Genomic DNA, 26,454 nt, shown 5'->3' with positions numbered 1-26,454 from the left:
TATTAGGATTACTGTTGTACCTTTAGCAATCTGATATCTTGGAAGAACATGAAGTAGACTGTAGTGGCTAGATTTAAGTGCAGAGATGAAATATGGGATTGTGGCTCTATCCATAACTGAGTTCGTTTGGCCTAGGTAAATAAGAGATGCTTCCATTATGCCCATTGGCTCCTACTCATTATTTCGCTAAACGAACAAGCATATAGCAATCTGATTGTTAAATTGTTAGAGAAAAGGTGCTATTCATGTAGATAAGAATTTCATTTGTTAGCTACAATGCCAAGCTAGCAAGCAAATTTGCCGACTAAGTTCTGAGAAGTTCTAAAATTAAATACCTTTGTAACAAGCTAGAGTCTTACAATTATTTTGAACTAACTTTGTAAGGAACCTAATTATAAATAGAGAAGGGCGTAGATCTAAACATGCGAAACACGAGGTTGTAATGTAAAATGGTAACAATATATTCAATGTAGTGTGAAGGGGCTAGGTTGATATAAATAAGTATACTTATTCTAAATAATTGAGATTAACTTAGTAACCGTGTGTCGGTGATAATTTATCATAAATTCATTACTAATTATTTTATTGAGAACTTAGTGATTTTATCTTATGCCAAAATTTTATAGGAGATCATCTTCCTTCGAATGTAAATTTTAAATTCTAATAAGATAGGATGAAACCTAGTACCAGTAATGGCACAAAAGAAATCTTGAAAGTTGTAACAAATAAAATTAAATGTCCCATACAATTTTGTAAAACAAAATAAGCAATATAGTCAAACCTTTTGGCTCCTGGATTAACTTTAGAGGCTTAGATGGTACCAGGGCAAACCTCTAGTTGTCATGCAAACAATAACAAATAATCCAAATTACTTATACTTGGTCAACTGATAAAATCCCAAGACCGCATTGCTCCATCCTATTATTATACATTTACTCTCTCCTAATCAATAGACCAATCTGGTAGTACAACCACACAAAAAAAATGTTCATACAAAATTAGGTGTTTAATCAAGTTTGGTGAAATGCATGATATGGTATCCAAATGAGATGAGTTATTACTTATGAATAGTAATAGAATGTAAATATTGATTGTGATTTAATAGTCTTTCACATGCAGTGAAACACCCACGCAAGTAGCCCAGGATAATAATTTGACTCATGGCATGTGCTCACCTTTAGTTTCTTTTCGTCGTTGCTCGTGATGATTCAGAATTACATAAAGAAAATTAATTGAAAAAAAAATATATAGGTGATTATAATTCTGCAAAAAAAAACAAACTACCAGAATTGTTCCATGATAGCTTTAGATAACAAAAGGCCAAAGGAACCAAACTATCGAGGAAGCAGAGACCAAGCTGCAAAATGTCTCAGTACAAATTACATAAATTGCAAACAATAAACCTTCCCAATTAGGTTGGAGCCTGTGGCTTCTTGTTATAGTATCTATTACTCATCAGACCCAGCCTTTGTTCAAAGGTGCAATGCACATGAGCTAGCTTCCGATCCTTGTTCATCTTTTGAGTCCAACCTTTGTCATCTGATTTGGAGATCTGCAAAGATAGCATAAATGTGTTAGCAAGTAAAGTACACCAAAATAGATTAAACCATAAGAAAATGAGAGAGACAATCTCATTCAAGTTCAAAAGCAATACGATGGAAAATATTCATACTAAATTGGACATCGTTACAAAAGGGATGAAACGAATCATAAAGTATCATTTTGAACTGAAAACAATTTAATTTCATTGACTTTTGATGTTGTAGCTCTGAGACATTTGTTTACAAAAGATTGTCAAATGCCTCAGCAGCAACTACACTGCGAAAAAGCCACTACAAGTATATTTCTAGCACTCTGAAATGAAAGACATAATTCATGAGTTCATGTGCCACATTCTATAAACCAATCATTCTCTCTAGCAAAAAAGAGCACATTGCATCAAATAGAAAAAAAAATGATTAATCAGACTAGTAACGTCGAGCCTAGGGTGACTGGCCTAGCCCCACGAAAATTTTCCACCGGCCATTAGGGTAAAACGGGAAGCACTCGCAACAGACAGCCCAGGAGCCCAGCATCCTTTAGTTGCGTGCCCCATTTGAAGGAAAAATTCCTTCAAATTCATCATAACTGGGGCTCGAACCGCGGATACTTGGATGACAACCTGGATGCCCTACATTGCATCAAATAGAAGAACTATATGAGAATTGCCTACTTCACAATACTACCTCGACATCAAGCTGAATGTTATCAATCAAGAGTGTTTCTATATATCTTTCATCATGGAGCTGTGTACTCTGTTCATACCATTGGGATTGCCAAGGCCATTTTTAATCACAATACAAAGGATAACTAAATATAAATAATTCCCATGAGCAAAACAAAACCATGGCAGGCAAATTATGCAAATACAATAGATCCCACACCAAAAAGTCGTTAGATTAAACAGTTGCCGGTACAGTGTGCAAATAATCTACTAACCTGACCCCAACTTGATTTATGCAAATCAAGAATAACTACAAATATCATAGCGACCAAATGGCACAGAGGACTTGGCTTTTTCTATTTATCAACTGAAGCACGAGCAGTTTAACAAAAAACAACTAGGCTTGTAGGATAAATTTCTTACCGTGTAATTTGTTGTTTACTAATCTTGGTTATTGGCTAAACCTTCATTCATCCTCACACATGTTGTTAGAACCTGTATCAATAAAGACAATTATTAACTCTCAATCAATCAACCACTATAATTTAATAAAATGAAATTTTGATAATACCAGCTATAGATGCCAAATCTTCTTTAGATGTGTCGTCATCACTGTTATGATGATTATTTATAATTGATCTGGCAATCAATACATCATCATATTTACAAAATTTAAAAAGATACACATTGATTTGCAAATAAAATTATTATACAAATGTAGAATAAATCGACACATACCTTTGCTGCAAGATTGGACAGTTACGCTTGTCATGTGACATGCCTCGATGTCCGCATCCACGACATAACCTGGACTTTGAGATTGACTTCCCCTTTGATGATTTCAATCTTTTTCCACATCCTTTTGTTCTTCTTACTGAAGAAGGATCGATAATATTAGGGGCCTCATCCATGGTATTCTTCCTTTGACTTCCATTGCTGCATGTTCTACTAATGTTCATCTCTTGAATTTTGTTGTAGATACAATCGAATTGTTCATTCAAGAAGTTTGTTCCCTCATCAGTCAAAGATGCATCATCAATTAATACTGAAACTTTATAAGATAACTTCGAGTGTCTTGACGTCAAAAACCTTTCTGGATCATCAATGAAATTTTGCTTCCACAAAGCATACATTGCTCCAGCCTTTGCATTTCGTGTCCATCGTTTGAGTATATACTTATCAGGCAAATGAAATACTTGATTGATACGAAAATAAGCTAACATATGCCTACATGGAATACCCTCGAACTCAAATTTCTTACAGCTACAGGATATGTAATCTTTCTGTTTGTCATGAGTGAGCACTCTTGGTTTGGAGGAAGAACAACTTTGAAAATTCATCACATGATAAACCATTAACTCAACTCCTATAGATGCTTGTTGTACATAATAGCCATGACTTTCACTCATTTCACTTTGAAACTCCATCCATTTCTTTTTTGTATACAACTTAACCATTTGAGTTTCCATTGGCCAGTTTGTCTTAATCTCAGGATGCTCATTCATATCAATATGATCATCAACTAACTCACTATGTCTTTGGTGCCTCAGTGCCCTATTGAAACGGGTAATAAAATCTATTAATGAATTCTTATTTGAGACATACCTCTTGAAAAATGAATGTGAGCTTTCAAATCTTTGACTACTTGACATTCCAGCACAAAATACATGTCCAAAATATACTGGCACCCACTTGTGTCGCAATTCATACATCAACAACAACCAATCATTTTTTTCCAAGTTAGCACACTTGATAACCTCTTCCCATGACTTCTCAAATTCATCAACTGTTGTAGAATTTATAATGACATTCTTCATACTTTGATAGTAGTTTTGAAAAGTCATTGGGTGTAATTTATCTGAGAATTTGTTCAATATATGCCATAAATAATATCGATGCACTGTTTGAGGAAAAACTTGTGCAATGGCTTTCGTCGTAGCAGGATCGTGATCAGTGATGATCATGTTTGGTGGACCTTTAGGCAAGGCTTCTATGAACTTTTTAAGCAACCAAACAAAAGACTCAGTTTTCTCATCACTTAAGAATCCACAACCAAAAACAGTTATTTGATGATGATGATTAACTCCTACAAATGGTGCAAAAATCAACCCATATTTGTTGGTGTTATATGTTGTATCAAATACAACTACATCACCAAATACACTATACGCCCTCCTTGATACATGATCCGCCCAAAAACATTTACTAAATCTGTTATCTGAATCCATCTCGTAATCAAAGAAAAAAGTTGAATTCTTCTCTTTCTCAGATGCAAAAAACTCAATCAGTGTTTCAACATCGATATCCTTTTGTTCATCCCTTAGCTCTTTCTCAAAGTTTTCAATATCATTTTCTGTGCAACCTACCCGCTCAGGTCCGTCATACTCTATCTCCAATAATTGCATTGGTTGACAAGCTGACATATTAGCCTCTGAAAACTGTTGAGTCAATTCTTTCTTTGTTGTCGAAATGTTACGATGTGAGCGTAGCAAATGCACCTTTGAAGGAGTCGAGAGTGGATGATTATGGTTTTCTATGAAGTTAGTGACAACCCAAATAGATCCAGTTTGTTCCTTGACAAGTGAAATATTTGACTTACAACCAGTTCTAACTTCACCACGTGCTCTTTCCCTTGTTCGTTGATCACCTTTTGCATGTTTATTCCACCGCATTTGATCTGTATGCCCTTCTTTAAAGCATACAAATTTTTTCCAAACAACTTCATTTGTCATCTTATTTTTCTTGCTATTGTTTATCCTTACACTAAATCCAGCTTCTCGTGCATATTGGTTATAGAATGAATATGCCTCCTCTAGTGATGAGAATTTCATTCCAATTTTTGGCTTTTGATTGTCTGTAACTTGGGGAATGTATAGCTGATCATCACCGCCATTTTCTTCCATTGCTGGGGAATGTCGGATTCAGTGAAGCGAAGCTCTGCATATCACCATATAACCACAAAAACATTCTAAATCAAATAGACATAAAAGAGATAAATCAATCTTGTATAAACCATAGATTGACGCATATGCATCTAAGAAAACAAGCATTATATTTTGAAGTAAAAGGCGCTCAAATCCAAATTTCACAAACCCAGGCTCAAGAAAAATAAAAGTGAACTAAAATGATATTTGAGCTTTGAATTCTCATAATTGACGAGAAAGAAAGACTATTAAATCACAATCTATAAACAAGATCCCTTTCGTCCAACACTCGAACTCTAATCCCTTTCAGCTTTCGCTCTCTGTGTCCCTTATCCTTTCTCTAACAATTTAACAATCAGATGTCTATATGCTTGTTCATTTAGCGAAATAATGAGTAGGAGACAATGGGCATAATGGAAACATCTCTTATTTACCTAGGCCAAATGAACTCAGTTATGGGTAGAGCCACAATCCCGTAGTTTACCTCTGCACTTAAATCTAGCCACTACAGTCTACTCCATGTTCTTCCAAGATATCAGATCGCTAAGGTACAACAGTAATCCTAATGAATTTCAAAGTGCCTTCGGGAACTCTCATATTGCACTTGTAAAGTAACAACTTAGCATCACCATTAAGATGGGATCCAATAAATTATGTTAACAGAAAAATAATTGTAGGAAGGATGGACTTGAATCATCCTAGGTTGAAATAAGGCACAAACATCCCAAATGATTAAAAAGATGCAAAACAAAATACATTCAGGAGAAAACTCACCAGACCGATCTCAGATCAGAGTTCAATCACCAGACGGCGTTTTGCGGCGGTGCCCACAGGCTGGTGGCGAGGTACGGCGTCCGGCGGCGGTGCCCACAGGATGGTGGCGAACGACGGAGGCTGGCGGCGCGCGACGAGGAACGGCGTCTCGCGGCGAGGGACGGCGACGGCGTCTCTCGAGGGGTAACCTAATCTTGGAGAAGCACTAGATCGTGAGAGCAACGAACGAATATAAAAAAGAAAAAAAAAAACCTGACTTGGCACCTGCCACGGTGGCACGTGCGCACAGTCGTTCATATAAATAAAAGGTCTACTGAACAATTTCGAGTGCGACAAAAAAGTCACATCCCATGAGCACCTTAAAAAACCTAGACTTTAAAATCAAAATCTACTCGATTTCATTTTTTCTTTCTCTTAAAAATAAAATAAAAGTTTTTTTTTTAAAACAAACTTGTTTATTGAGATAATTTCTTTGAAATAAGATTTCTAAAATATGAAAAAGGTGAAAGTTACATAATATAAAAAGTAATATTCTAAAATTGTCTCTATTTTTTTTAAAAAAGACAAGTTTATATAAATTAGATTTTTTATTATTAAGTAATATTTATTATTATTATTATTGTTATTATTACTATTCACTGTTACATTGTTTTTGTATATTATTGTTATGATTATTTCAATATTTTCAGTTCCATAATATATAATAGACAACTAATATTATACAGTATGATAACATCATATAAAAAAAACAAATAACATCACATAAAATATAATTAAAGTTTGACTTGGAAAAACAAATTTATCAATTATATGCATTCAATGACAGACCTTATGAATAATTATACTGAATTACCGAGAATAGTTGAATATTGTCTCAGTTGTTTGGGTTTTTTTACAACTTGAAAGAAGAAAAACAACAAATATTTCAAGAAAATAACTAGGTGAAAGTGGGTGCCAGTATGAAAAAGGTGAAAGTTACAAATATAAAAAGTAATATTCTAAAATTGTATCTATTTTCAAAAAATAAGACAAGTTTATATAAATTAGATTTATTTTTATTATTATTATTATTCACTATTACATTGTTTCTATATATTATTGTTATGATTATTTTAATATTTTCAGTTCCATAATATATAATAGACAACTAATATTATACAGTATGAAAACATAAAATATAATTAAAGTTTGACTTGGAAAAGCAAATTTGTCAATTATATGCATTCAATGATAGACCTTATGAATAATTATAATGAATTCCTGAGAATAGTTCAATATTGTCTCAATTGTTTGGGTTTTTTACAACTTGAAAGATGAAAAACAACAAATAAGCTCATTGTATCCACAGATAGAAATTACATCTCTATAAAGTGTGAAATCAGTAAGGAAGACACACGTAAATTCAATCTGTTAGATGTTTGAAGCAGTTCCAACATATCCCAGGTCTGAATATTTGCCAGGTCGAGAAGTATGAATTCATCGATATCTTAGTCTATCGATCAGTTCCCTCATTGTCCATCGTGTAAACAGGAATTTGCCAGTTCTTGGTGTTCTTCTTTGGGTCATCTGTAAGACTCAGATCGTTCTCATCTTCTTTGTATGTTTTCACATATGTTCTTGCACCTGCCAGAATCAATCTTTCTACCATAAAAAGCTGATAGTTGTTCTCGACCACCGGGTCCAATATGTCGGTAAAGTTTGACGAATATGCCAATTTGTACCTGTTACAAGTTTCAATTCATATATAAGAATTAATAGATTCAACATCCAATTGAATAGTTACTCGCCAACGTAGAAGTGGTTACCAAATTAATACATAAAGCAAAGGAGTGTCAACAGACTCGTTAAGTCTACAGACTATGATTTTAAACAACAGCAGGGCTGCTATGGATAGATGTCAGAGAACTCTTAAAACAACCCAGTTAGAACAGATTAGGAGATTGATCGGTAAACGGGTGTAGGAGTGCTATAATCAAATCCAGAACACAAACGTCCAGCAGTCAAACAATAATACAGTGGAACAAGCAATGAAAACAAAGCAAAGCGGGGCAGTCAACCGGAGATGCATACCACGAGAACTAACAGGATTGTAAGAAATACCCACTCCAATCCAACATTTGTAGCATACCATGTGGTACTTGTGGATTTACATTTTTCATGAGATTGATACAAAAGAAAATTAGAATACTGTTTTTAGGATAGCAATTCTGTCAATTGCAAGAGTGTAATTACAGATTGCATATTCTTCTTTTCTACACCTGCATTTCTTCTCAATCAACATTTGCCAAGTACGGATCATTAAGAATCATCTTCGATGTGACATGATTGGCTAAATCATTATTTTCTGACTTTGATCAAATTCCCTATTTCAAGCTAAGTCCTGTATGCAGGACCCATATCCATGAGTACAAGCATCATGCACATAGCAACTTCATACTTCATATACTATCTACAGTTTGAATAGGATATTTTCCAAAAGAATGAAGTATTAACAAACAGAAGTTCAGAATCTCAATATCATTACATCAAATACAACCAGAAACAAATTCAGCGATCAGTGACATCATGGACTCCCCATGTCATATTCAAACAGGAACTTATCATGTAAGTGATGGCTTCGTTGAAGTATAGAGCAGCTAAACTAAGTTCTAAAGAATTGATTTCTTTAGTTTTTTGTCCTTTGAAGTTTTGCAAGTCTATATGAAATTTGTCAGCATAGAAACAACTATGATTATGAAACTAGGTCTATACTGCATATATACAGTTAAGTTTTCACACATGTATCAAGAAGAGTATAAGTACCCCAAAACAAGCCAAGGTTGCATGCATACCTAGATGAGAGTGGTGAAAAAAAACCAGGTGACCTTTCATTTGAAGCGATAAACAGTGTTCTTCCAGGTGGGATCCACTTGACAATTCTATGCTGGATGAACTCAGGTCGTGTGTCTCTATCAAGATGAGGATGAAGACTCCTCTCAATCCCAAATCGGTCTTTTCTAGTCTTTAATATATCCCCTCGTCGCACATGAATAGCATCATAATCACCAAGTAAATGTTTGATCTGAAAAACAATTTTATTCAAATCTGATATCAAAATTAAGAAACTTTATGGACTAAACCAAGAAACATACACACCCCACCCCCACCCTCCAAAAAAAGACTCCATAGAAACATCAAGATCATTAGTCTGCTAGGCAAACAACCTACAAAGTGTGTGATCCAACAACTTCATATTTGTCAGTCTATGGATCAACTAAATCTTATCACTTCTATCCTATTAGCAAACATGGAAAGTTTTTCATATGCTTTGTATCCTCTAGTACATTGATATGCATTCTTTATCGGCCATAAAAAGTCATCACATATCCTCAGGTCATATGCTTACAACTCTTTCAGGGAACTAGGCCACAAGTCCAACACCAGTTATTTATTGGATGTCATAAAACATCATACTTAAAAAAAAAAAAAGAAGAAGTGAATTTGATTCAAAGAGTACCTGTATTATGAGATACAAATTATGAGTCATCTAGTTTGCAAGTCAAATAACACATTGGCGAACCAATACCTTATCTGCCACATTTCTTAGTCTTCTGGAAGCCATCATAGGAAGAAAATCATGTGGTAGCAAAACAGAGTTGTGATCAGTGCGGTCCTTGCACTCCATAAACCTGGATGTTCATGATGGTCAACACTAGAGCTTGAAGATTCAAAGATCACCTAGCAAAGTAATTGACCATTTAACCATGATGGCATTTTGGGAAATAAAGAAAATTACATCTGTGGATTATTACCATGCAAGAGGGCTTGCAGTACGGTTAATCAGTAGCACATTTGAGTACAGGTTCTTTTCCTTGAGATCACTCCTGCTTACTCCATTTACATGTACCACTCCTTTTCTTCCTAATTTCAAACTTGTTGACAATATATGTAACCACGCCTTTGAGTTGTCCAAAATCACAGGTACCTTACTTGAAATGAGATCCAGATCATATAAAGAACCCAGAGGACATGACCTTGTAGCCCACCTAAAAAATCGAGTTACCATGACAGGATCTTAGAGATAAACCAACTGCATTAATTGAACTGATGTAAATGTAAACATTTAAAGACAAGTAAATACATAAAGGACAATCAGGATAAGAATTCTCCCCAAGAAACTGATTGAAAGATAAAAGGAGAAAAATGATAATTAATCTGGATTGTGCATTTGAAGCTATACGAGATTCTATATAAGTCATCAAAGTGACAAATGCACCACAGGAGTGTGATAAACAAATGCACCACAGATACTTCAAACAAAAAGCTATACGAGATTCCATATAAGTCATTGAAGTGACATTTCTAACATTCATAAATTCATGGTACACTTAAAATTGTTAAAATAGCTTGCAAAAAAAGAACTGACTATTTCCAGTCTCAGTCAACTAAAAGCAAGGAAAATTGCTATTTAATTTACAGACAACAATATAGAGGAGAAATGCGCATCATTCAATTTACGAGTAGATTTAGTATCAAGGCGACAATCTAATTGCTGAAGCCAAAAAAGATATTTTTTTCAAAAAAAACAACGTTGAGTGGAACCCACTGTTCAACCTATTAGATCTGGTCAGTTACTGAAAAGGAAAAGATACAAAAATTCAATTACAAGAGTATATCAGCATAAGCTTGCCCAATATTTACTAAATAAAAAGAAGGGGAATAAATATAAACGTTGTTTCATTAAAGTTACAGGAGAAAACCAATAATGTGCGACTTGTCAAAAAAAGGTCGCCAAACAACAGAGTGGTGCAATATAATATAATTTTAATTAAATTACTTCAAAAGATTCTTGGATTTGGTGCTGCTTCATTCAAGAAGTTGAATATCGCAAGAGTTGTCTCGAGAGACAGAGCCACTCAGGGGCTATGCTAGGCTGAGTGGCTCCATCCCTGTATCAAGTAAAGAGGGAAAAAAACCAATAATTCTCAACCATCAAGTAAATACCAAGTCAAAAGAAGGAGAAAAAACGCATATGTTGCTTTCTTTTCAAGTTTTTAATTAATTCAAAGATTTTAATTTACACGTAAGTTGGATACATGGTTCACAAATTTATTGTATCTCTGCATCTGCAGTATTATGACAAATCTTTTTTTTCACCTTATAATTTTATTTTTAATTCAACTATATATTTGTTTAATTTTTTTATTATAATTATAAATACGGATCATCTTATTTCTCCTATCTATTCAGATAAACTTGCGACATGCATGCTTGCTATTTCTTTAGCTACCAGCCCACTCCAGCCATGGACGGTAGCCCTTGTTTCTAACCTCCTCATCATTGACTCCGAGACCACGGTTCAATTCTTCGCCTCATTTGCCCCACTCCTCCCGTCGTCGTCCTTCGCTTGTCCTCCCCTGACGATATCGCCTCCCTCCTCAGATGTAGTCGTCAACATGATCACTCTTGATCGCGGTTGCCATGACCGGATTGACGTGTCCTCCACGTTGGCATACATACCCTTATATCGACACCGGAGGCAAGCAGTTGTAGATTGAGGCCCCACGTGAGACGCTCGAGCATGGTCTTGCATTGCGCTCATGGATGGACTACCTCTACCTCATCGTCGGGATCACACTCTCTAACACCAACGTCTGCGATCAAACCTTCTATGATGACCCCCAAATTTTCAATATCTACGAATTAAATATTACTATCAATAAATTAACTTAACAATTTCATAAATAATAAAAAAACATTTAATAAAAATTAAAATTTAGTGAAATATAGGAAAAAACGAGATGGTAACTTGATCACACCAAGTGAACTCGGATCTCTTCTATGGTGTTTTTGGCGGACTCACTCACTTCGGGATAGTCCCGTCTATCTCTAATTCTTGGATCCATCCCTGGTTGTCTCCATGAACTTTATCAACATGAATCCACAAAGAACATCAAAATTTACATAATCCATAACAAACAATGGCATATATGTAGAATGAGGCCCCAAGAGAATGAGTACTAGCAAAAATGTGTTTAAGATTCAATAATTCACTACTATGACTTCACAGCATGAAGAAATTAGTTTCTATTAACTTCAAAAAAAAGTAAAGGAACTGAGCACCAGTAAAAATGTGTTAAAGATTCAATCATTCAGGATTAAAGCTACTATAACTTTAGACCATGAAGAAATTAGTTTCTACTAACTTAAAAAAAAATGTAAAGGGAACTAAAAAGTGGTACATTTCATCTGTATTTGGATTTCTGGTTTGGTGCAGGATCCCCTTTTTGTTATGTGTTGGATTGATGCACATTCCAGATGGCATCACAAATACTCTGCAAGATAAACCAAAATAATGTCAGTACAAAAAAATTATTATTAGTCCATAAAATTCCACTTCATAGTCTAGAAGTCTTCTAATAACGTGAGGTTTGAGAAGGGTCAATGCACACACTTTTACCATAAAGTTCCATTTTTACCACACTTCTTTTCTGCTTAAACTATGTTAACAGATTTCCCCCTTCATCGTAATACTAGGTGTTGTATGTACCCTTCCAACTTCTCATAAATTCCTAACAGTTCAGCCATTGATATTAATTTGACGGAAGGAACCCTCCATGTTCTACGCAAGAACCAGAAGAAGAAACTTCCCCATAATCCGGAGGATCGTCCACAAGAATATCAATGGCTGAACTACAAAGTAAACAGCTGTTGAGCTCATTTACACAAGAACATAATCATCAGAGGAACATCTATCAAGAAATCTCAAAAGGAAAAAAGAAAACGACGCCGTTGAAAATTATTTATTTTATACGCATCAAGAACATGAGGAAACCGGGAAGGAGTGAACATTAACATCCAGAGCAATTGCCCAAAAATACATAATCCCAGAAGCCCCTAATGTTTCTAATTCCAATACCACCAAATAACGATGAGGCATTCTACGGACCTTCCGAGGAAGAGGGCTTCGTCGAGGGCGCATCGGAGGCTGGACTCTTGGTGGCCTAATCCGGCGCAAGTATCGCAGTGCTTTCCGGGGCAATCAACGCGGTTGCCCCAATACAAATACTTGATGTCGGTCGCCGCCTTGGCGGATGCCCTCGACGACGCGGAGGCCGAGGAGAGCAGGGAAGCCGGGATCGAAGTGGAGAAGGCAACCCAGAGCAGCACGAGAGCAGCGGCAGAGGCGAGGAATAGTTGTACGACGAGGGATCTCGCCTTCTCCTTGTTCCTTTGGAGCCGAAGGATCGCCATGGCGGTGGGAGGGCGCAGTGGCCATCCACTAGATTCAAGAGAAGAAAAAAAGGATCTCGTTCAATCTATTATTATGTTATCTTTAATAAACCTTCCATTATAAACAAAGGGGATGTAGCTCAGATGGTAGAACGCTCGCTTAGCATGCGAGAGGTACGGGGATCGATACCCCGCATCTCCAATGTTTTTTAAAAACTAGCGTTAATAATTAATTTTATTCGTTTTCTGAAGCTAAAAATTCAGAGAATTACCAGTAAAAAATTACTTTATTAATGTGAAATTGGATATGCGTTAATACAATTAAAATATTTAGAATTATTTTATTTTTAGTGCATTTTTTTTCATATATCAGTTTCGAAAAACATTTACATTTTGTTTTTAGTTTAAACCGATTTTAAAAATAAAATAAAATAAAATTTGAAATTGACTAAATTGCGAAATTGGATGATTTGGAAAGATCGATCTAGATTGAATAACAAAAATATGATTTTTTTTTTTTTTTGTAAAAGTCAGATAAAAATGAGAGAGTAATCTTTTATCTTTTAATTTATAATTTGTAATTATTTTTGTTATCAAAAAGATTTTCCACAAACTCTTTTTAAGACTTTCATCCTTTTATTTTAATCACTCAATTTAAAATACTCAGAGTAAACGCGAGACTTCCAACTCCGTCATTTGCTTTTTTTTTTTTTTTGTTTTGTTTTTTACAAAGCTATTGATGGATTTATCAATGACTTTTACTTTAAGGTAAAAAATTAGTGTTGGGCATATAAGTCTAAGATTAGGGTTTAATAGAAGAGTGTAAGAAATATAACGAGGCAAGAGGAACTTAATCTAAACCTCCAAGCCTAGGGTTTACAGGATAAGGAGAAATCTCCCCTAGGGCGGGGCATGCTGGCAAGCGGTGAGGTAATTCTCCTAGTCAGAGTTCGATCCAATATCGATTTTTTAGTGTACATGGACGTTAATAGAATTAGAGTTGTAAATAAATCGAGCCAAGCCGACCTTGGGGTGTTCAAGTTTGTTTGATAAGGTAACCAAGTCGAGCCATAGTGTTCAAGCTTGGCTTGATTTATTTTTTATGAGCTTGAGCTTGTTTGAAATTTGGCTTGAGCTTGGTTCGTTTAGACGTTATCAAGCTCTCAATTCAAGTTTGACTTGAGCTTGGTTCATTTAGATGTTATCAAGCTCTCAATTCAAGTTTGTTTGATTATTTGAAACTTTTAGTTATTTAATTGGTCATTGAGCTTGATAATTTAAATTTATTTATTTATTTTATTATTTATTTAGCATATTGAAACGAGTTTTATTAATGAATATGATTCATGAACATTATTCATAAACATTGTTCACGAACGTTAACGAGTTGAACATATATATGTTCAAGTTTGTTTGTTTAGCTTAACGAGTTGTTCAATCTTATTTGTTTAATTAATCTTATGTGTATTGAACGAATATAAACAAATTTTTACCATAGAACGAATATCAAACTTGTTCATGAACGCTTAATTCATTTACAATACTAAATAGAATCATATTTTTTGAATTTATTTGATCAATAAAATGTAATATTACAGTATTAGCCGAGTTAGTTATCATAGATTTGATTTCACCTATTTATAGAGTCAAGATAAAAATAATCGCTTGGAATGAGATGAAAGTCATCCCAGAAAACAATAGTTAGAGGAGATTATGCAAATAGAAGTAACAAACAATCGATTAATTAGGTAATTTACAATATGATTGAAAGTATAGATATTATATGATATATTTATTAAAAAAAATAGTAAATATTTTTTTGATTATATTAGTCCTTTTGATTTTTACTTATATAAAAGTTATATGAAATATTTTTATAATAATAATAATAATAATAATATTGTCAAAATAATCCGCTGCATGAAACGACGTGGGGTGGCGACAAAGGCCAAATGCCGTGATCTGACCACAAGCATGTCTCTTTTATTTGACTTCCTAATACCGTTGGCTCCTCTCTGTTTTTTCTTCGTACAATAACAATAAGTTTCATGCCCCTAGATTGATGCATCTACATGGACAGTTATTTCAAGTCCAATTTTTTCGGGGATAAAATATTTCATTCTTGATTTTCTCCCGATATTCTATGAGTGTGAGATCATCTTAAAGGGATAGCTAAGATAGACGACTTCATCTTTTATTTCGATAAGAATAAATTTCATGCCCTCAAATTGACATAGTTAATACCTACAATATAAATATTTACTTTAATAAATTTTAGAATCAATTCTTAACCGAGAATCAATTCTTAACCGATATAAAATATCTCATTGGGTGTATGAATATATATATAACCCACTGCTCCAGGCCTGGATCAAATCTAAGCATCTGCATTCTAAATTTTCTTTTATATATCAACATTTCTTTTTTAAAAAATAATATCACTCCTCAAAATAATATTATATTCTGTGAAATTTAAATTTTTTTTATCTTGAACATTATAATCTAAAAGGGAAGTCTGAACCTTAGAGAGAAAATTTTATTGGCTTAAACCTAGTATAACTTAACTTCTAAATCTTAAAATCTTAAACACTAAACACATATAATATATCTCGTAAGCATCTAAATTTATAATTTTGAATACTATAACCTAAGAAAGAAACCTGAACCCTAGAGGAAAAATTATATTGGCTTAAACTGATGATAACTCAACTTCTAAGTTCTAAAATTTTAACACTAAATACATATAATATACCAAAAAAAATAAAAACAAAAACTTTCTGCTTGAATCCAAGCGCCCTGGATTCGCACAGGCTCATGGTGTTTCATCTGTAGCATAGCAATATATATACCCTGCATATCCGTTCGGTGCACACTCTTGGGCGACCTTCATAGGTCTAGACACCCGGGTGCACCTTCGGATGCTCCGATTTACTTTTGAGAATCGAGACACCTAGGGTGCACCCACACCTATGAGGATTATTTAAGAATGTGCATCGAACGGTTGTACATGTACTATATATATATATATATATATATATATATATATATATATATATTTTATTGGAACCCCAAAATAATTTTGATATGATCAAATAAGTTAGGTTAGGTCCTGTTGAGTTTAACCTTGTATCTAAGTGTGCAGAAACTTAGGAGCACATGAAGTCGAGCAAAATGTTAGTTAGAGCCCTAGAGCCAATCATTTGATGATTGTTGTATGGACTCGTTGTATCATATTGTATATAAATAAAGGCATTTATTTATGGTTATTATGCTTACTTGTATTGGTGCCAAATAACTAAGTATAATAGCGTCCTTGAGTAGAAGGTTCTTACCTATATCAATCGGTTAGTTGAATCGATAGTGAGATGATATAGGGAACACTACTCTTAATCATTCCTAATCAAGTATTAACATTCAGGGACAATGTTAATGCGACGAGACTAGCATGTAGGTCAATTCGATGACTTGATCTAACAAGTCATGAATATGGAGATATCAAGTTGACACATGAGTATGCATTGGAGAATGCATACTGAATGACCCGCCATGAGAAAGTATCATGGATCGTTATATGAGTGTCATATACTTTCTCATGTGGCTATTAGTATGACTACTAGTCCTTGGACCTGAAGTCACCATGGTTCCCTACATAAGGAGTTATGTACTTTGGCTTCGTCAAACGTCACCCGTAACTGAGTGGACTATAAAGGCAATTACTGGGTATGTAACAAATTATGCGGAGGGATGTGAGTGATGAAGATGAGATCTATCCCTCCTATATGACGAGAGTGACATCGATATTCTTGATAGAGTGAGACCACTAAGTACATGACCATGCCCAAATGAGTCAATATGAGATATTGAGCTCATTTGATTGAGTGAGTCTATTTGTAGTTCAAGATTTAGATTGATTAGAGGATGACACGGTCTATGCCTCATATTGATCAATCTAGATGTCAAGGATAGAAGGACACTTGTCATATATTGCGAAGAGTCACAATTAGTAGTCACAATGTAATGTTGGATCTCAACATTCTTGTAACTTGGGTAGTAATGATGTGTTGCTAGATACCGCTCATTACTTATGCTTCTAAATGGGTTTAGGAGCATTGCCAACGTTACAAGAACCTATAGGGTCACACACAAAGGGCAATTAGATGGAGATTAGGTTCATATGATGAACCAAGAGGATTATGTTCATATGATGAACCAAATTTGATTAAGAGTAATCCAAATTAAGCTAATTGAGTTGGACTCAATTTGGTTCATGTATTAGATGAGTCTAATTTGGACTTAGACTCATTGAATTAATTTAATTCAATGAATAGAGATTCATTAAATTAAAATTGACTTGAACCAATGGTTAGATTAGATCAACCAAGAGAGAGAAGTGGTAGTTTGACTTGACTTGAGAGGAAGATGAAGGGTCAAGTTTGACTTGACCATTTGCCACCTCATTGGTGAGTTGACATTAAGTGGCTAATGATGATGTGCCACATCATCAAGGCTAGCACATGTGTGTGCCACCTCATGAGGGAGATCAAGAGTTGTGACTCTTGAAATCCCATGGAGTATATAAACTTTTTCTTGAAAAGTGGCCGACCACTTGTGATTATTGTGGGAGTTTCATTTGTGTTGTGAAACCTTCTTCTTCTTCCTCAAGCTCTCAACCTCTCTCCCTCTCCTCCTTTGGCCGAACCTTACAAAGGTGCTAGCACACCTTTGTGTTAGGTTTCTCCATCTCTTGCTTGTGTGGATACACATAGAGCAGTATCTACTTTGATACTCTCGAGATTCGGCGAACCTTGGACGAGCGGATTACGCGAAGGGCTTCGCATCAAGGGTAACCTCTTTTCTTTTGTAGATCTAATGTAGATCTAGGAGTAGAAAACATGTATATGAAATTTTAAACTTCGTACGGATCCGGTGGCATGGGGATTTCGGGGTTTCCGCAACGCAAAAAGCGATTTTTACGGCTCGAAAAATCCAACAGTGGTATCAGAGCCACGTGCAAAGCGTATACATGTTTTATTTTATATTTTTATGAAAATTACAGATCTGTAAGTTTCTGTATTTTTATGATTTTTATAGATTTTATGGGTAATTTTCTCATAGAAGCGAAGCACAAGTGTTTAAACACTTGTAGGCTTCGACTACCGAGAAAATATTTCCGAAACGGCAAGGTTTCGCCCCAAATCGTTTTGGGACAGCGGGCTAAGGCGCTGTAGGATCGTTTAGGAACACTCGCGATAGTTATATCACAGGTAGGGGTACTGCCCCTAACCCCGCAAGGGGCTTTGATCCGTGATTGCGCCCGAAAATCGCTAAATGGGACCGTCGGGAATTTTTACTCATAAAATTGTAAAAATTATAAGAAAAATTACAGAAATGTATAGAAATTACATAATTTAGAATTATGTATTATTTTGTGATGGTCATGGCCTAAAAGACCCAATTAGATTGGAAATTTGTGTTGTAATTCATATTATGGCCTGCGTGTCATTTTCTGTGATGTGCGTGTTGTATATGATACGCGACCTGCGCGTCGTGCCTTTCCTATTTTTATATTCCTGCTGTAAATAGTTTAGACTCGAATGTAACTCGAGTTTCACCTTTGTAATGTACAAATTGGAGCGGTGGAAGGTCCACTCGAGACAGAGTTACGAGGAGGGCGCGAGCAACACAAGGTGGTCAAAGGAAGGAGTTTGAGAAGCTGTTGACCTTAGGTTGACCATCCGATCTTCTCATTGGCTTGAGAAGATCGTAGTAGGGTCATGACTAATCACAAAATATTTAATTAATTGCTTGTGCGTGTATATGTGATGCATGCTAGAATAGTAATTAATTAGCGCCTTAACGATTAAATTAGATCTAAATCGCATACATGATGTGTCCTCACAATTAGATTAGATCTAAATCGAGTATATGATACGCATGTTCGATTAGATTAGATCTCAATCGCGTCAACTCGAAATGCCTACCATGCCGTGATACCCATCACTACCTCGATCGCATGTTGTTGTTGAATCTGCCAAAGCAGAGCAACACATACTATCTTGGTAAGGTGCGGAGGGACAATCTTGGTCCCGCCTATCAACGCATGGGTGAGTACAACTCAATTAGATTGAGTAACTAGTTAACTCAATTGGATCGAGTTTAACTATAGGTATTTTCCAATGGTTGGTAGATAGGTCAAAATCATGTTTATATTAACTCTTGGGCATATTAGCCAAAGCTAACTCGAGTTTTAATATAAATGCGGATCTTGATCCTATAAACAAGAGTTGCATAGAGATGTAATTGGTAATTAGTTATCTACCGATCATACTAAGTCTTGGGCGATTTAGCTAAAGCTAACTCAAGGCATAGTATGATGTGGATCTTGTCCCACATGAATTATAGAATTCAGTGGGAGCATCATTTAATTAAAAGGCCTAATTAAATGATTAATAGAATATGATATTTATTTATTTTTCTGCATTTTTCTGTTGTAGATAACCATAATGTCAAATACGAACTCTTTCTCCCTGCGTTCCGTCCTTGAGAAGGACAAGCTCAACGGAGTAAATTTCCTGGACTGGTACAGGAACCTGAGAATCATTCTCACACAAGAACGTAAACTGTACGTTCTGGAGCAGCCCATTCCGGAGGCACCTCCTGCCACTGCCACGCGAGCTGACCGTGATACTTACAAGAAGCATCAAGATGACACATTAGATGTGTCATGTCTTATGCTCGCAACCATGAACTCTGAGCTTCAGAAGCAACACGAGTTGATGGGCGCTTATGATATGGTTGAACATCTTCGTCAACTATATCAAGGACAAGCGAGACATGAGAGATTCGAGATCTCTAAGGCACTGTTTCAGTGCAAGATGGGACTCTCGTAGGCCCATATGTACTCAAAATGATTGGGTGCATAGAAAACCTATAGAGGTTGGGATTCCCAGCTGGCCACTGATATGATCTTGCAATCCTTGCTAGATAGCTATAGTCAATTCGTTCTAAATTATAACATGAACGAAATTGACAAGCCACTGCTTGAGCTGCTTAGCATGTTAAGAACTGCTGAGCTCAACCTTAAGAATGTTAAGCCCAACTCCATTTTGATGGTGCAAAAGGGCAAAGGCAAGGGCAAGCCTAAAGGAAAGGGAAAGTCCCAAGCCAAGGGCAAAGGCAAGGCACTAAAACCCAAAGGAGGGGTTGCCAAGGATGCTGCCTGCTTCCACTGTGGTCAGACCGGGCACTGGAAGAGGAACTGCAAAGTGTACCTGGAAGATCTTAAGAAGAAGAGAAGTGAGACTTCCACTTCAGGTATCTATGTTATAGAAGTCAATCTATCTATTTCTTCATCATGGGTATTAGATACCGGATGTGCTTCTCACATTTGTACTAATGTGTAGGCGTTGAGAAATAGCAGGGCATTGACGAAGGGCGAGGTGGACCTACGCGTAGGCAATGGAGCACGGGTTGCTGCTGTTGCTGTAGGAACTTATCATCTATCTCTACCTTTTGGGCTTGTATTAGAATTAGATGAATGTTGTTATGTGCCTGCTTTAACTAAGAACATCATAATTTCATTTTCTTGTTTGGACAAGAAAGATTTTTCATTTATTATAAAGAAAAAATGTCGTTCAGTTTATTTAAATGAAATGTTCTATTATAGTGCACCTCTGATAAACGGACTCTATATTCTAGACCTTGAGAACCCTATCTATAACATTAGTACTAAGAGGTTCAAGTCAAATGACATGAACCAAACCTATCTCTGGCACTGTCACTTAGGTCATATAAATGACAAACGCTTATCCCAGCTCCATAAAGATGGTTTGCTGGACTTATTTGATTTTGAATCGTATGAGACATGCGAGTCATGCCTTCTAGGAAAGATGACCAAGACTCCCTTTAGTGGGCACAGTGAGAGAGCGACTAACTTGTTAGGTCTTATACATAGTGATGTATGTGGCCCTTTCAATGTCACTGCTAGAGGTGGTTATAGGTACTTTATTACATTTACTGATGACTTCAGTAGATATGGTTATGTGTACCTGATGACACATAAGTCTGAATCCTTTGAAAAGTTCAAAGAATTCAAGAATGAAGTACAAAACCAGCTTGGCAAAAGTATTAAGATACTTCGATCAGATCGAGGTGGAGAATACCTTAGCCATGAGTTTCGTAACTATATAGCTGAGTGTGGGATCCTATCCCAACTCACTCCTCCTGGAACACCACAGTGGAATGGTGTATCTGAAAGGAGTAATTGTTGGTTGTTACTCGGAAAACCTATCGGTTCCACTGTACAAAAATTTTGTACAAAGGTCTGAACCTTTTCCTAGCTACCATGTGTTCTTTTAAATTAAACTTGGATCACCTGCGGAACTTAACACGTTTGATCCTAAGTTTAATTTATTTTTTCTTTTAGGTTTAGACTTGGATCTCCTGTGGAACTTAACACGTTCGATCCAAATCACCTAGGTCACAAAGTTGATTAAATATTAATTTTCAAATTTGGCTTCCAGGACTGCATGGCGAGGCACATGGCCTTCTTGGATATGGGAGCAACCACCACCGCCTAGACAAAGCCTCTTAAGGAAAGTTAATATTTAATTTCCTTAAATAACTCTAGGTTAACCAAAACGAACAATCGAAGCACAAGTTCGAAAAGAAAATAAAAGAACACAACATCAAAAACTAATTCGAAACCTAAAATCACATGCCTCTTGTATTTGGTATTTTTACAAAGAAATAAAACTAGTATGATGCGGAAAATAATTACTAGTTATACCTTTCTTTGTGAACTTTTAATGACCTCTTGATCTTCTACCGTATTCCTCTTCTAACCTCGGACATTGTGTGGACAATGATCTTCCGAGATGAGAACCACCAAGGCACCTTCTTCTACCTTCCTTCAAGTTTCGGCCAAGCATATCTTCTAAAGGATGAAGAACTTTTTTCACCAACCAAGCTCCAAGGGATGCAAGCTTTCTCTCCTTCTTCCTCAAACTAGATCCGGCCACCTCCTCCAAGCTCCAAGAGATAAAGGATTTCGGCCACACAAGAGGAAGAGAGAAAAGGAGAAGGGCCGACCACACCAAGGAATAAAAGAGGGAGAAAATAGAAAAGAGTCGTTCACCATGAAGACACCTCTACCCCCTCTTTTATAATCCTTGGTCTTGGCAAATCAGAAAATTTAAAGAAAAACTTTCTTAATTCTTTTGCCATGAAAAGGAAAATTTATTTAATTAAAAATAATCTTCTCTTCTCCAATTTATTTGGCCGGCCACTCTTCTCCCCAAAACAAGGAAAGTTTTAATTAATTAAAACTTCCTAATTTGTCTCCAGAAATTTATAAAAAAATTTCTCCAATAATTTTAATCCCTTCATGATTGGTTGAAAAGGAAATTTTATAAATTAAAATCTTTCTTTTAAACATGTGGATAAAAAGAAAGTTATCTCTAAAAATTAAAATATCTTTTAATCTACAAATAAGGAAAGGTATCAAATCTTTTCTTAATCTCTTGTAGAAACTTATAAAAGAGAATATTTAATTTTTAAACTCTCTTTTAAATCATGAACATGGTTAAAAAGGAAAGTTTTTTTTTTAAATTTAAAATCCACCTTTTAATCAACAAATAAGGAAAGATTTCAAATTTTAAACTCTCTTTTAAACATGTAGATGATTTACAAATAAGGAAAGTTTTTGACAAAAATTAAAACCATCATTTTAATCTACAAATAAGGAAAGAGATTAATCTCTTCTCTTAATCTTTTGTAGAAAGCTATAAAAGGAAATTTTTAATTTTTAAACTCTCAATGATATCCACATAAGAAATAATTTTAATAAAAATCCTTTTTAATATTTTAGTGGCCGGCCACCTAAGCTTGGGACCCAAGCTTTGGTCGGCCACCAACTTGGCTCATCCATTTGGTCTTGGCCGGCCCTAGCTTGGGTTCCAAGCTAGCTTGGCCGGCCCCATTGGATGGGTAAGAAGGTGGGTATGTGGTGGGTATAAATCTCTATATACAAGAGGCTACGATAGGGACCGAGAGGAGGAATTGATTTTGGTCTCCCGATAAAATTAAGCATCCCGTGTTCGCCCTGAACACACAACTTAATTTTATCAATAATAATTCATTCCACTAGAGAACTATTATTGAACTACCGCACCAATCCCAAATTACATTTTTGGGCTCCTTCTTATTATGAGTGTGTTAGTCTCCCTGTGTTTAAGATGTCGAATGCCCACTAATTAAGTGAGTTACTGACAACTCATTTAATTAATATCTTAGTCTAAGAGTAGTACCACTCAACCTTATCGTCATGTCGGACTAAGTCCACCTGCAGGGTTTAACATGACAATCCTTATGAGCTCCTCTTGGGGACATTCTCAACCTAGATTACTAGGGCACAGTTTCCTTCTATAATCAACAACACACACTATAAGTGATATCATTTTCCAACTTATCGGGCTTATTGATTTATCGAACTAAATCTCACCCATTGATAAATTAAAGAAATAAATATCAAATATATGCACTTGTTATTATATTAGGATTAAGAGCACACACTTTCATAATAACTGAGGTCTTTGTTCCTTTATAAAGTAAGTATAAAAGAAACGACCTATAATGGTCCTACTCAATACACTCTAAGTGTACTAGTGTAATTATATAGTTAAGATAAACTAATACCTAAATTACACTACGACCTTCCAATGGTTTGTTCCTTTTCATTTTGATCGTGAGCTACTGTTTATAATTTATAAGGTACTGATAACATGATCCTCTGTGTGTGACACCACACACCATGTTATCTACAATATAAATTAATTGAACAACTACATTTATCATAAATGTAGACATTTGACCAATGTGATTTTTATTTCTAGATAAATGTTTATACCAAAAGCTAGGCTTTTAGTATACATCCTAACAATCTCCCACTTATACTAAAAGACTAAGCTGCCATATCTACTGCCATACATCTGAATCCCAACCCTTCAACATGCCCATCAAAAGCTCTTGCCTTAAGGGCCTTAGTGAAAAGATCTATAGGTCATCATCTGATGCAATCTAGGCAGCAACAACTTCTCCTTGTTTATACGATTTCTCGTATTGGGTGGTACTTGCGCTCTATTGTGTTTACTTGCCTTATAGACTCATGGTTTCTTCGAGTTTGCTACTGCACCACTATTATTACAATAAATTATAATAATATTTGGACAAACCAGAAATCATATCTAAGTTTATCTTGAGGTTATTGAGTCATTCAGCTTTTATGACTACCTCAGAGGCTTGCCATATACTAAGCTTCTATGGTGGAGTCCAAAAAAACACCTATTCTTATCACTCTTCCATAGTTATGACTTTACCTCCTAAAGTAAACACAAAACCCCGAGGTTGACTTACTATTGTCTCTACCCGATTGGAAGTCAAAATCCGTGCAACCCACAGGGACCAAATTAACTGCCTTGTAAGCTAGCATATAATCTCTAGTGCCTCTAAGGTACTTCAATATATGCTTTACTGCAGTCCAATGTCCTTGTCCAGGGTTACTTTGATATCTGCTAACTATGCCCTTGGCAAAACAGATTTCTGATCTCATGCATAGCATACATTAGGCTTCCGACAGCTGAAGCATAAAGAACTGCCTTCATTTCCTCTATCTACTTTGATGTCTATGGAGACATCTCTTTAGATAAAGTTACTCCATGCTAAAAAGGTAAGAAACCTTTCTTGGAGTTTTGCATTCTTAAATCGAGCAAGGATTTTTTCGATATATGAAGCTTGGGATAAGTAAAATATTCTTTTCTTGTGATCCCTTATTACTTTGATCCCAAGAATATATACATTCTCCCAAGTCCTTCATATTGAATTGTTTAGACAACCATACCCTTACTTCTGACAACACTTTGATATTGTTTCCAACTACCAAAAATGTTATCTACGTATAGTACAAGAAATACCACCACGTTTCCATCACACTTTTTGTATATACAAGACTTATCCGGTTACTAAATAAATCCATAGGTCTGGATTACTTTGATAAACCGGATGTTCCAAGACCTTGAAGCTTTGCCTCAGTCCATAGACTGATTGAGCTCACACAAGATGCTCTTTGCCCTTTGTAATGATCCCTTCTGGTTGCTTTATATGGATGCTTTTTTCAAGACTTCCATTAATGAATGCTGTCTTGACATCCACTTGCCAAATAGATAAAAGAATCCGGATAGACTTAAGCATGACTACCAGTGAAAAAGTTTCCTTTTTCATCAAGCCTTGCTTTGAAAGTTTCTACCTTCCTGTCTATCCATCTTTTCCTATTGTAGACCTATTTTCACCCAATGACTTTTACACCATCTGGTGGTTCTACAAGCTTCCAGATTTTATTAGAATACATATATTCTAATTCTGTATTCATTGCTCTTTGCCAAGATGCTGCATCTTTATCTTGGAGTGCTTCATCATATGTCCGGGATCAGGCTCATGTTCATTTGGGATCAAGTCCAAAGATTTTTCCAAAACATGAATCTTTTAGGTTGTTTGACAACCCTCCCACTACGATGATGCACTGTCTATAATTATGTATCAATTGTGATACGTGTTGCAGTTTCTTGTGATATTTCATCTTGTACAGTTGGTACTAGATTAGACGTGTCTTTTATTAAGAACAAATTTACTTATGGGCTTGTGGTTCATTATATAGTCTTGTTCTAAAAATCAGTCATTGATGCTAACAATGACCTTCTGATTTTTAAGACTATAAACCTACTTTCGTTTCTCTAGGATAACCCACAAACAAGTGAATTCCTATCCAACTTATCATTGTCTCTCTTCAGCATATGTGCTGGACTACCCGAATCCGAATATGCTTCAAAATAGGCTTACACCTATTCAACAATTCTATATGAGTAGAGAGTTCTGACTTTGGAAGGTACTATGTTCACTTTCTTTTTCAGAGTATATCCTTAAAACGAATTTGGTAATTTTCTGAATAACTCATCATCAATCTAATTATTTCCATAAGAGTCCTATACCTTCTTTCTACTACACCATTCTGTTGGGGTGTACTAGGTGCAGTTAGTTGGGATTGAATCTCTACTTTTTGATAAGTGACTCCTAAATTGTCCCAAGGGGTACTTGCCACTACGGTCTTACTATAGTGATTTGATACTTTTACTTTAACGTTTCTCCGCATCAGCCTTGTACTCTTTGAACTAATCAAAGCACTTAGTCTTGCGGTACATTAAGTAAATGTATTTGTATCTTGAATAGTTATGTATAAAACAGACAAAATATTCGATACGATACTACCTCTTGTCTGGATAGTCATAGGAT

The 26,454-nt window shown here is 35.5% G+C and overlaps 2 protein-coding genes and 1 non-coding gene across 3 annotated transcripts; 1 reads left to right on the top strand and 2 right to left on the bottom strand.

Moving 5' to 3' along the window:
- Positions 1-1,515: 1,515 nt before the first annotated feature.
- Positions 1,516-6,140, bottom strand: LOC122047036 (protein FAR1-RELATED SEQUENCE 5-like). Its single transcript, XM_042608051.1, has 5 exons — positions 5,902-6,140; positions 2,942-5,140; positions 2,775-2,842; positions 2,627-2,698; positions 1,516-1,552 (listed from the first exon to the last, which is right to left on the bottom strand). The coding sequence occupies exons 2-4, from the start codon at positions 5,104-5,106 to the stop codon at positions 2,670-2,672; spliced, it is 2,262 nt and encodes a 753-aa protein (XP_042463985.1). The 5' UTR covers positions 5,107-5,140; positions 5,902-6,140; the 3' UTR covers positions 1,516-1,552; positions 2,627-2,669.
- A 989-nt stretch (positions 6,141-7,129) lies between these two features.
- LOC122047035 lies at positions 7,130-13,187 on the bottom strand. Its single transcript, XM_042608050.1, has 6 exons — positions 12,830-13,187; positions 12,123-12,215; positions 9,693-9,926; positions 9,467-9,569; positions 8,733-8,962; positions 7,130-7,622 (listed from the first exon to the last, which is right to left on the bottom strand). The coding sequence occupies exons 1-6, from the start codon at positions 13,132-13,134 to the stop codon at positions 7,394-7,396; spliced, it is 1,194 nt and encodes a 397-aa protein (XP_042463984.1). The 5' UTR covers positions 13,135-13,187; the 3' UTR covers positions 7,130-7,393.
- Positions 13,188-13,242: 55 nt separating this feature from the next.
- Positions 13,243-13,315, top strand: TRNAA-AGC. The gene has a single exon. It is a non-coding gene; the product is annotated as a tRNA-Ala (tRNA).
- The last annotated feature ends 13,139 nt before the right edge of the window (positions 13,316-26,454 follow it).

This window comes from Zingiber officinale, chromosome 2B, assembly GCF_018446385.1.
Source record: "Zingiber officinale cultivar Zhangliang chromosome 2B, Zo_v1.1, whole genome shotgun sequence".
Classification (NCBI taxonomy): Eukaryota; Viridiplantae; Streptophyta; class Magnoliopsida; order Zingiberales; family Zingiberaceae; genus Zingiber; species Zingiber officinale.
Note: the sequence above shows the minus strand (reverse complement) of the source record. Positions and strands in the feature narration are given on the sequence as shown.

Coding starts and splice junctions, on each gene's coding strand:
- LOC122047035 (XM_042608050.1), bottom strand. CDS start 13,134: ATGGCGATCCTTCGGCTCCAAAGGAACAAGGAGAAGGCGAGATCCCTC. Junction 9,570..9,692: donor ACTGCAAGCCCTCTTGCATG/GTAATAATCCAC, acceptor ATGAACATCCAG/GTTTATGGAGTGCAAGGACC. Junction 8,963..9,466: donor TAAGAAATGTGGCAGATAAG/GTATTGGTTCGC, acceptor ATTGTTTTTCAG/ATCAAACATTTACTTGGTGA.
- LOC122047036 (XM_042608051.1), bottom strand. CDS start 5,106: ATGGAAGAAAATGGCGGTGATGATCAGCTATACATTCCCCAAGTTACA. Junction 2,843..2,941: donor TGTCCAATCTTGCAGCAAAG/GTATGTGTCGAT, acceptor ATTGATTGCCAG/ATCAATTATAAATAATCATC. Junction 2,699..2,774: donor AGATTTGGCATCTATAGCTG/GTATTATCAAAA, acceptor TTATTGATACAG/GTTCTAACAACATGTGTGAG.